The 12,590-nt window shown below is 36.6% G+C and overlaps 2 protein-coding genes across 2 annotated transcripts; both read right to left on the reverse strand.

The window, feature by feature from the left end:
- Positions 1–1,633: 1,633 nt before the first annotated feature.
- On the reverse strand, positions 1,634–3,386 carry LOC114280580 (uncharacterized). The gene has a single exon (XM_028222969.2). It carries the CDS (start codon positions 2,361–2,363, stop codon positions 1,785–1,787), a length of 579 nt encoding a protein of 192 aa, XP_028078770.2. The 5' UTR covers positions 2,364–3,386; the 3' UTR covers positions 1,634–1,784.
- A 7,587-nt stretch (positions 3,387–10,973) lies between these two features.
- On the reverse strand, positions 10,974–11,956 carry LOC114280606 (uncharacterized). Its single transcript, XM_082897615.1, has one exon. The coding sequence runs from the start codon at positions 11,686–11,688 to the stop codon at positions 11,104–11,106; it is 585 nt and encodes a 194-aa protein (XP_082753741.1). The 5' UTR covers positions 11,689–11,956; the 3' UTR covers positions 10,974–11,103.
- Positions 11,957–12,590: the final 634 nt, after the last annotated feature.

Raw genomic sequence — 12,590 nt, forward strand, 5'->3', positions numbered from 1 at the left:
TACAGTTTCTCAATAAGAAACATGCCCCTCAATTAGAATTGTAAGATCAAACAATCAGATATCTCCTTTGCCTCAACCAGCATAAAAGATTATACTTTTTTACAGTTTCTCAATAAGAAACATACCCCTCAATAAATCATTAAAACTCTTGACATATATCCAATCATTCATCTCAACTACAAAAGTATGCCACTACAGAAGTATTCATAATCTAGCACTAGTTTTTACCCAGTGAATGAATCATAGCTAAACTCCATGCAGTTATTATCTGCATCTTGCTACAACAAACTCAAAAATAACTTCACAGAGAATGAGCTTTGCTTATCGTCATCATATTTTTTTACACTTTCGTTTCAAGTATAAGTTTTGGAATTACTTCTTCTTGTCCTCATAGTCAGCCCTGCAATATCATTTCTACATTCATAATATCATGTTGTCCTTTGGCACATGCCTCAACTTTATGTTTGCCTCATTCACCTAAGACTTAAGACTATTGCTTTAACATCTAATCCTAAAATACTGCAGAGAAAATCTAATTCCAGAAACATCAACATTCATGTCAACTTCTTGAGGGCAAACTTGTTTAACAGAAATTATTCTGCATTTTAAGTGAAAAAGAGCTTTGACAGGGACTCGACCTGTGGGAGGCGCCTCGTAGTCTTGGTGACTACCAGGTAACAAACTTCTGCTATTCTCACACAAGGAGTACAAGGAAATAATATTGAGTTGGAAAAAATAAAAAAGTACGTATACGTCTAAAGTGGAATACATAATTCGTTTTACCTCCCTCCTTTATCTCATATGCCATGGTTACTTCTATATTGGTCAAGAGAAGGGTTACTAACTCCCGACTCCTAACAATACAAAAAAAATTTACGAGTGTACTTTTTGAGCTACAAAGAGACCTCTATAATACTATCAAAAGATCAATGATTCTCTCCCCCAAAGATGGGGTCTGCATAATACATAAGGGAATCAAACACCACACCTGCTTCCTCCTCTTCCATACCCTAGCCCCTCACTAATAATGAAAAGCTCATCAAATCCCAAATGTAATTGATAGTATAAACACATAAACAAGGAGCAATACTACGTACTTTGAAATTGAACTTGCCTCGAATAGCTCGAATTTCATTTTGCCGGTCGTCCAACAAAAAAGCTGACGGACACAGTCGACAAGGTGACAATCACGGTAGACAAGTGTTTCACTCGGTCGTCCGCCTGGTCGACCAGTGAACACAAACTCGAGCCATTCGAGACAGCTCAATTCGAGGCACCACGGATTTCTGATAAACAATATAAGATTCACCATGTAGAAGCATAACTATGAGAAAATTCCACTACTGAAAAAGTGAGCAAAAAACAAGGGATGGCAGGTTTTTTCAGGTTTCACACGTGAATTCTTGAAGCAACTACACATTTTACCCTAATCCTTACAATTTTGACCTACCTACCCCATGCTCGACCCTACCCTAGCCTGTCCTATCAATGCTCTCCCAAACCTTTTCTATCATAATCAGGTTGGGTCAAATACAAACGGGTCGGTAATTTTTTAAAAATTGCTATGGCCTTGTTATGGATTTTCCTAAGCTGATTACAACAAATACCCAAGAAAAAAAATCAAAGATTCCAGTAGCTATCAATGCATCTAAAATCATCATCATATCAGACAGTCAACTTAGATTTCATGGGTTAGTTCTAAATTAAATTTAAAAAAAAAAAAAAATACATAGCGAATAGTTAAAAAAAGACCAATCTTAATTAATCCCAAAATCAACAAAACCCTAAATTGCAGAAACAGAAGGGTTTTTCCAAATTTTTCTTACTTGCACGTTGCTATTGCAATCCAATCCACACCCACACTGCGGACAAATCTCAAAATTATCGATCCCAAAATTGGCCGAAGCAATCCCAACAGAAAACTCGAGTTCGTCGCCGCTTCGAACAACATCGACAATGTTGAGCCACAAGAAGAGAACTTTCACGCTGATACCAGTGAGGCTCGTAAGCCTGTCTTTGGCAATGTAGCCACTAATGGTGGATTTGTATTTGAGTTGGTACGAACCTTCCAGAGAGAAACTACACGAACCGTTCAAATAAGCGTTGAATTTGCCACTGCTTGTGTCGAGATCGTAGCCCGTGACGCCCTCTGGGAGGAGGCCTTCAGGGAAATCGTAGGATTGGAGGACTTCATAGGCGGAGAGTGTTTCGCCGCCGTGTGCGGAGGCGACTGGTGGTGGGGTTGTGGAGGAAGAGAGGAAGAGAATAGAGAAGGTGAGAAGGATAATCTGAGAAATTGAGATTGACATTGTGGTTTGATGTGAACGAACTTTCTCGACTAGTGTGGGATTTATGGTGATCATAATTTTAATTTTGTTTTTGTTTTTGTTTTTGTTTGTGTGTTTTTGTTTTTTTGGGGTAGAATATGGGTGCACTAATGTTATTTTTTTCTCAAGAGAGGATTTGTTTTGTTTAGCTGTATCTTGTTCAGTTATGTCCTTGGTTATTTAATTTTTTTTTGATTATTTTAATTTAATTAAAATAATTATGTTTAAAAAGATAATAAGTATTTTTAATTAATTTGACAGTTGTGAAAGAAAAAATAAAATAATTATAAATTTAATATAATATGTTATTTTATTAATTATTTTAATTTATTTTATTTTATTTTTGTTAACTATTTTAACACAAATAACTCTTCCCAAACATTGTGCATAAATCAAATACAGCAAGGAAAAATTGATAAATCTCCATTGGAAAAAATGATAAATAATAACAATTAGGAGTTTTTTTTTTTAAGGTCCCTGGTATTATGATTTAAAAGCATAAAGGACACTCAATATTTTTATAATGTCTAAGGTCCCTTAACATCAATCCAGAGAAAATTCGATCCAGAGAAAATTCAATCCAGTGAAATTCTTTGGTCCAAACCCAGAGAAAATTCAATTTAATCCAGAGAAATTCTCTGGTCTAAACCAAAAAAAATTCAATTCAGTGAAATTCTTTGGTCCAAAACCGGAGAATATTCAATTTAATCCAGAGAAATTCTCTGGTCCAAACCAGAGAAAATTCAATTCAGAGAAATTCACTCTGGTCGAATTTTCTCTGAACTTCACAGAGAATTCTGGTTCACAGAGAATTTCTCTGGTGACTTCACAGAGAAATTCTCTCCAAATCAAAAAAATTCCCAAATTTCTCTGACCAAATCACATACTCAAGATAGGAGGAGAAGGAAATTTCTCATTAAATGATCAACATGAACCAAAATCCACATAAATATTAATATGTAAATAAGAAATGGAGAGCAACCCATTCTCCTATTAACCGTAAGATTTTACCGCAAATTGTAGACAGCTAAAAACATAAAAGAAGTAAATAATCCTCTAAAAGATGAAACTACTCACAGGGTCAATGAAGCAATAAGGTCTGCATTGGAAAAGCTCAATCCATTACACTTGGTGAATTCCCCTGTTTTGGTGTCAAATGAGACATCAGTCCCCAGTGCAATAACATTGCTCCCCAACACACCTGAGAAGTTGACGATGGGGTTCGCCGTCAACCCAATTCTTGTGCTTATCCCCGCATAGTCATGCAAGTATTGAACTTCCAACTGAAACAAACCACTAAAAGATTAGTGATTATACAGCAATACCTCAAACTATGTGATGAAAATTAAATGCAGCAACTAACTGATGGATTTCATCAGAAGCCTAAATTCCTTCAACACATTGCATGAAAAAAGATAGGTAATTGATCCCACCACTCCGATGAACAACAGAATGAGAAGAAGCAACGATCGGCGTTCTCTTCGTGGTTGATTTGAAGGCCGATTTCTCTCACGGCTTCGAGGCGACGATCTCCGACCACTGTCGAAGCTTCTTCAGAGCGTTGATCCCCGATCCCATCACATCTCCTCCTCCTCCTTCGTCCTCATTCTCTGCTACCACTGCACTCCCACCGCCGCTGATCTGTTCAAATCGTCGACACAAGGGACGCAGAAGCAGCATCGCCTCTTTGGGAACAACATTTCGGCCATTTCTTCATTTAGTTCTAAGAGTCAAATTTCTCTGATATATGTTTAGGGACCTTAGACATCAAAAAATAATTTTGTGGATCTCTTCCATTACGAAAAGTGGGAGAGGGACCCTGACTAATTTTCCCTAACAAATATTATCTTTGAAAATTTTGATAAATAAAAATTTTTACACGAATTTTGACTTATAATAATTTCAATCTTATCTTTATTCCTAATTTTTCCAAAGTCTCATTGGGCAACTTCATTATTTAATCTTAAAAAAAAAAATTATTAAAAAAATTTAATAAATTATATAAAAAAATTTAAATTGTCTTTTCTCTTTATTTTTTTTTTTGTAATTTTTTTAAAAAGTCAAAAAAAAATTGCTAAATATAAATTTTTATTCACATTTTAACTTATAATAATTTCAATCTTATCTTTATTCCTAATTTTTCCAAAGTCTCATTTGGCAACTTCATTATTTAATCTAAAAATTGAAAAAAAAAATCATTAAAAAAAGTTAATAAATTATATAAAAAAATTAAATTTTTTATTTTCTCTTTATTTTTTTGTCCTTTTTTAAAAAAAGGCAAAAAGTTATCCTTAACCTATTACACTTTGTTTGATTTAGTTATCAAATCAATTTTGAGAGTTTAAAATTCAAAATTTGTTTGGTTTACAATTTATCAAAATTGTCTTCACTCATTTTTTTATCTCCTATATCATTCTTTCACGTTAGACACACAATCAAATATTTTTTCTCTTTCTTCTCACTCATTCTTTTACATGTTACATATTAATTAATAATTTTTTTTTTCTTACACTTATCTATTCAACTAAAAAAAAAAATTACAAATCATCGCAAACTATAAAACTATTTTCAAAATATATAACTAAACAAATTGTCAAATTTTGAAAACATTTTTTAAAAACTTGGGAGACACTATAGTATACACCTTTTAAATGGTATACACTATATGCACCTCATAATTAAAAAGAAAAATGACATAACTTTAATTTTCTGAGTCATAACTAAAAAAAAATGTAATAACTAAACACAACATAAGACACAACTAAAAAATAAAATTTATCATAACTAAAAAATAAAATGACATATCTAGGGGTGCGGTACACCGTTTTTAAAAGAATGTATATTAAAATTTTTCCAAAAAACTTATACTCTCTCCATCCCAAAATATTGATTCTTTTTTAGAAATCAAACTTTTTTTAAAGGGAGCTTTTTTGATAAATCCATTTTCTAGGAGCTTTATTCCATCCAACCCATATTCTTTTTGACTATTCCATTAGGTCCAATTTGAGATAAGAAGACCAAAATACCATTTTCATCTACTTATGTTCCATTTAGTTCACATTATTTTCTTATGTTTCAATAAGTCCTATGGGTGACATAATTACCAAAATACCCTTAATGTGAATGTTCACACCGTCAATATAAATGTTTATATCGTCAATGTGTAGGGGCCCGGCTCATGTGAATGTTCGAGTCGGGCCGGGCCGGCCCACAAGCCAAAAAAATAGGCCCGACCCGGCCCGTTGATAATATGAATATTCACATTGACAAGTTAACATTCACATTGATAAGAGTGTAAAATTAGCCTGCGGCCCGTGGGTGGCCCGAAAACCAGTCCGTCGCCCGGGCGGGCCCGTTCACAATATGAATATTCACATTGACATATTAACATTAACATTAACATTGATAAGAGTGTAAAATTGGCCCATGACCCGTGGGCAGCCCGAAGCCTGGGCCCGGCCCGAGCCGTTGACAATGTGAATATTCACATTGACATGTTAACATTCACATTGATAGGAGTGTAAAATTAGCCCGCGGCCTGTGGCCGGCCCGAAACCCGCCTGCGGCTCGTGGGCTGCCCTGGGCGGGTCCGGCACGACCCGTTGATAATGTAAATATTCACATTGACATGGTAATATTCACATTGATAAGAGTATAAAATTAGCCTGCGCCCCGTGGCTGCCCGAAACTAGCACACGGCCCGTAGGCGGCTCGGGGCGGGCCCGACTCGGCCTGTTGACAATGTGAATATTCACATTGACATATTAACATTCACATTGATAAGAGTGTAAAATTGACTCGCGTCCCATGGGCGGCCCGGGGCGAGTCCGGTCCGGCCCGTTGACAATGTGAATATTCATATTGACATATTAACATTCACATTGATAGGAATATAAAATTAGCCCGTGGCCCGTGGGCGGCCCGAAGCCCGCCCGTTGACTAGGGCGGGCCCGGCCCGGCTCATTGACAATATGAATATTCACATTGACATATTAACATTAACATTGATAAGAGTGTAAAATTAGCCCGTGACCCGTGGGCAGCCCGAAGCCCGGCCCCGAGTCGACGCGAGCCCGGCCCGTTGACAACGTGAATATTCACATTGACATGTTAACATTCACATTGATAAGAGTGTAACATTAGCCCGTGCCCCGTGGCTGCTCGAAACACGCCCACGGCCCGTGGGCAGCCCGAGGCAGGCCCAGCCCGGCCTGTTGACAATGTGAATATTCACATTGACATGTTAACATTCACATTGATAAGCGTGTAAAATTGACTCGCGTCCCATGGGCGGCTCGAAGCCCGTGGGCGGCCCGGGGTGGCCCGAGTTTGGGTCCGGGCCTACCCCGGGCGGCGGGCGAGTTTCGGACAGCGGACAAGTTTTACACTCCGATCAATGTTAATGTTAACATGTCAATGTGAATATTCACATTGTCACGGGTCAGGCCAAGCCCGCCTCGGGCTGCGATTGGGCTTCGGGCCGCCCACGGGCTGCGGGCCAATTTTACACTCCTATCAATGTGAATGTTAACATGTCAATGTGAATATTCACATTACCAACGGGCCGGGCCCGCCCTGGCCCGAGGTCGGGCTACGGGCTGCCCACGGGTCACGGGCCAATTGTACACTCTTATCAATGTGAATGTTAACATGTCAATGTGAATATTCACATTGTCAACAGGCCGGGCCGGGCCAGTCCCGGGCCGTCCACGGGCCGTGGACGGGTTTCGGGCAGCCACGGGGCGCGGGCTAATTTTACTCTCCTATCAATGTACATGTTAACATGTCAATGTAAATATTCACATTGTCACGGGTCGAGCCAAGCCCGCCTTGGGCTGCGGTCGAGTTTCGGGCCGCCCACGGGCTGCGGGCCAATTTTACACTCTTATCAATATGAATGTTAACATGTTAATGTGAATATTCACATTGTCAACGGGCCGGGCCCGCCCGGGGCAACGGGCGGTCTTTTGGCCGTCCATGGGCCGCGGGCCAATTTTATACTCTTATCAATGTGAATGTTAACATGTCAATGTGAATATTCACATTGTCAATGGGCCGGACCGGGCCCACCATGGGCGGCGGGCGGGTTTCGCGCCGCCACGGGACGGGGGCCAATTTTACACTCCTATTAATGTGAATGTTAACATGTCAATGTGAATATTCACATTGTCAACGGGTCGGGCTGGGCCGAGTCGGGCCCGCCCTAAGCTGCTGTCTAGTTTTATACTCTTATCAATGTGAATATTAACATATCAATGTGAACATTCACATTGTCAACAGGCTGGGCTGGGCCCGCCCACGGGCCGTGGGCGGATTTCGGGCAGTTACGAGGCGCGGGCTAATTTTACACTCCTATCAATGTGAATGTTAACATGTCAATGTGAATATTCACATTGTCAACGGCCCGGGCCGGGCCCGCCCCGGGCTGCGGGCGAGCTTTTGGCCGTCCATGGGCCGCGGCCCAATTTTATACTCTTATCAATTTGAATGTTAACATGTCAATGTGAATATTCGCATTGTCAACGGGCCGCCCCGGGCCCGCCCCGGGCCGCTCTTGGGCTGCGGGCGGGTTTCGCGTCGCCACGGGACAGGGGCCAATTTCACACTCCTATTAATGTGAATTTTAACATGTCAATGTGAATATTCACATTGTCAACGAGGCGGGCCCGCCCTGGCTCGCGGGCGGGTTTCGAGCCGCCCACGGGCCAATTTACATTCATATAAATGTGAATTTTAAAATATAAATGTTCACATCATTAAATTGCTAGTCGTTGAAAAAATATTTATAAGGGTATCAAAATTAAATATAAGGGCATAAGTGTCCAAGAAAATAGTGTAAATCATGAAAATGGACTTTATGGAATAAAACTATACATACATGGGACTAAATGGGTTAAAAAATTCTTTCATGGACTTCTTGGGTTAAAACACTTCTAAATTGGACTTATCAATAAAAACCCCTTTTTAAAATAGTACAATTATTACATTTCAAAAATATTCAGTGTATTTGATTTCAGTTTTCTGAATTCAGTTTTTTGAAAATTGAATCTTCTGTTTTTCGTTTTTTTTTTTTTTGTTTTTAGTGAATATTTTTTAAATTTTAAGCATTTTTTTCACTTTTTTAGATACACCTTACTTAGATATATCTAAAAAGTAAAATATTTGTAAAAAAATATTTCAGAAAATTAATAAATACACAAAAATATGAAAAATATTCTGAATTTTGATTTTTTTTGGTATTTTTTGGTATTTAGTGAATTTTTTAAAGATTTTTTTAGGAAAATTATATATTTTAAGTATATTTATGTTAGATGTGTCTAAAAATTAAAAAAAATTTACTTAAAATATTTAAAAAATTCAGTAAAAATAAAAAATTATGAAAAAAAATAGAATTTTTTGAAAATTGTTTTTGGAAAAAAAACAGTTGTCATAATTATATTTTTTGTGTGTATTAATGTTAATAAATTTAAAAGAATAACAAAATAAAAAATGTATATTATTTTAGTCTTTAATTTTTACAAATAAACTAACATTTTAAAATAATGAAATAAGCAGTTAATATTTTGAGACTGACAGAATATTTTAAAATCAAACCAAATGAAACTAATTTTTTTTTTTAATCTCATGTTTTAATTAAATATTAAAAAATTATTAAAATAATTTATTTTCTAACGAACTCTAAACTTATCCCGATGCACACTACTATCAGTAGCTCTAACTACCCTCTCAGTAGCTCTAACTACCCTCTCCAATTCCTCCTTACCTTTGGCAATCGGGAAGTTATTGGTTAGTTCAAGAACAATGTCATGTGGTAATCTATATGCATCGTGACTAATAGAGAAAATAAGACTCACAATTTTGTATTAAATAATTAAAAATATAAAAAATATATGAAAATTTATGTTTAATCTAAGACATAGTCACATGGTATCTTAGTTTGCCGAGCAAGGATCCTCTAGAGTTTTTTTTTTCTAAAGTTTCTTAGAGTGGTGCATTGTGTGGTTGAGATTTAATGATAAGTCACATTAATTTGTCAACATTAAATCTCAATCACACAATAAACCATTTTAGAAAATTTTAAGAAAAAAACACTCTAGAGGATCCTTGGCGTAGTTTGCTGCTAATCCATTCCCGACCACTCATCTCAACCTCTTTCCACCCATCTCTACCGCTCCTTAGCCCAGCCCCAGCCCCAGCCCCAGCCCCAGCCCCATCCATTCTGCGACCCCCCATCCATCTTATTCCCTCATCTTCTGATGACCCATACCCCATTCTACGATTTAAAGAATAAAGATAAAAAATTTGACACCAGGAATTGGTGAGGCATTGATTTTTTTCATAGGCATTAAAAAGACTATTCAGAAAGGATGCAATTGCTTGAATGAAACAGAGGCCCTTATTTTGTTCAGAACAGTCACTTTAGTTCGAATTTGAATTATAGAGAAGGAAAAATTAAGTATAGAGAAATCCAAAAAAAAAAAAAATGAAAGAAAAATTTCATAGAAAGTACATACTAAGACCAAAATGACCCAACCTGGTTCAGCATGTATAGGGGCATGTGGTTAGCCACACTTGAATCTGGTTGTCCCTTTATTTTAGAACACTTGCAATCACTACTAGATCATTGGTGGGCTGCTGGTATCCAACATAAAACAAAGAAAGAAAGGGAAGAAAAGAGAGAGTGAGACTCATGAACAACTACAAGTAGAAGATGAAATAGGAATTGTCATTGTACCGCTGATACCACCACATAATAGATCGAGATCGAGAGAGAGATGATGAGCGGAAAAGAGACCTAGATGATGTTATGGCATATCCGCCACCACAACTGTCCATATCTCACAACAACCATTATTGAGATGGATAGGAGTAGAATGGGTGGAGGAGGCTCCCAAGGCAAAGAGGTACAGAAAAGTGAAGGGAAGAGAGAGCATCTATGTTACCACAAAAAAAAAAAAAAAATAGTCTTCACGCTTTTACAAATTAATCATTTTGTTTTTTTGTTTTTTTTTTTTTTTGGGACTAGAACACTTGCCACACTTCTCATAAGATAAGAGCCTCGTCTACACATATGTTGTGTTTGGTTGGTGAATTTGGGGAGGGATTTGAAAAGAGAAATGAAAAAAGTAGGTAAAATGTGAATAAAATATGTATATATTTCACATAGTTTCACATACTTTTTCCCTTTCCCTTTCCAAATCCCTCCTCAAATCCCTCAACCAAACACACAATTAATGAAAAATGAGATATTTTAATTTTGATTTTTTTTTTATTTCTTACTACATCATTAAAATTTAATTAAAGGTCCTAAATTATAAGATGTATCATAACCCACACTTAATTGTGCTGTTGGCTTTAATAATATGTGAATAGAATGGGTATAATATGCATCTTGTTATCTATATTTTTAATACATGTTATGCATTTTGATATTAATTCTATCACAATATTACCTACAAACATATGTAACAACATATAGTTTAAAAAAAAAATCTTTAACAAGATGCATAAAAGGAATTTCCGATGGATGATTTATTTTTATTTTTTTAAAAGGAAAGAAAAAATTCTGAAAAAGTGAAATGGTTCCACCGATGAGTCTGTATTGTAATCCACATGCAAAAAAAAAAAAAAAAGGCTTATTCCGAATGAAAACAGAAAGAGAATACAACAACTTCAATTCCAAATTCAGACTGCGATTATTCACAAAAAAAAAAAAAGAAAAAAGAAAAAAGCAGATTAAACACCATAGATGATGATGATGATGATGATCAATCAATTACAACAACGCAGATATAAAGCTGATGAAATCGAACCCAGGTCTCTTCTTCTCTCCTCCATTCACGCAATCGAAACCACAACCACACTGAGGACTCTCCACAAAACTCTCGATCGGGAAATCGGCGGATGCGATTCCGACGGAGAATTCGAGCTCGTCGTCGTCGCGAATCACCTCTCCGATGTTGAGCCAGAGGAAGAGAATCTTGACGCTGACTCCTTTCAAGTTCTTCAGCTTGCCCTTGGATATCACCCCTGTGATCGTTGACTTGTACTTGAGCTCGTAGTTTTGGATCGTGAAAGTGCACGTTTCGTCCAAATAGGCCTTGAATTTGCCTGTGGATTTGTCTAATTCGTAGCTCTTGGTTCCGATCGGAAGAATACCTACCGGAAAATCGTATTGTTCAAGAACTTGGTAGGCTGTGAGGGTGTCATCGCCGGTGGCTGAGGAGGTTGAGCGAGTGACCAGAAAATCGTATCGTTGAGGAACTTGGCAGGCTGTGGGGGTGTCATCGCCGGTGGCTGAGGAGGTTGAGAGACTGATTAGGAGGATCAGAACGACGAAGAGAATCGCCGGTGAAGACATCGTCGATGATCTGCTCTCTCTCTCTCTCTCCTCTTTTCTGGAGTTGATGGGTTTGGTTTGTCTATATAGAGTGAGGTTTTGGAAAGGGTTAGATAATAAAGGAAATGGGTCAATTAAACAAATGAAATGCTAACCATCGTTTAATGTTGGTGTTAGATTAAAAATGCATTAAATTATAAGAGTTTATGATTATATGTGAAATATGTATTCAAATTAAAATTATTTTTATATTTTGTAATGCTTAACAAAGTGGACGTTTGGAGTTGGGTTTTTTAGGGTTGGTTTGGAATGTCTAAAAAAGTGTACTTTTTGACTTATTGGTGGGTTTGGGTTGGGTTTGATGTGATGTGTTAGAGAAGTGATGTGATTTAAATAAGATGATGTGACTTAAATAAGATAGTGACTTTTTGACTTTTTGACTTATTTAGTACATGCCAAATGATTGGAAAATTGTTAAAAAAATTATGTTGTCTCTGGTGTGAAGTTCTAATTATGATGTTTAGTTATTATTTTTAAAAATTAATTATACACCACTTTTGAAATTTGTTGAATTTTAAAATTTGGCCTACCCGGTTGTCCTCCCGGTCATCCTGCCGATTGACTGGAATAGTGTAAAATTTTTATTTTTTTATACAATTGGCACCTGTTATTTTTTATATATTAAATAAAAAATATGTTCCGAATTTTTTTAAATTTTTTATGAGCTTTGAATAAAATTTTGTGTTGTGTGTTTGGTTATGAGTTGTAAATTTTTGAATCAAATATCATAAGTCACATCAGTTATTCCAAACTCAATTTAAAATTCTTTTTAAAACTCATAACCAAATAAATTTTTTACACTCAAATCATAATTTTAAAACTTACAAACTCAAAATACAATTCTATTATCAAATCATAATTCT

This window comes from Camellia sinensis, chromosome 12 (assembly GCF_055761805.1).
Source record: "Camellia sinensis isolate YWXY chromosome 12, ASM5576180v1, whole genome shotgun sequence".
In the NCBI taxonomy this organism is placed as follows: domain Eukaryota; kingdom Viridiplantae; phylum Streptophyta; class Magnoliopsida; order Ericales; family Theaceae; genus Camellia; species Camellia sinensis.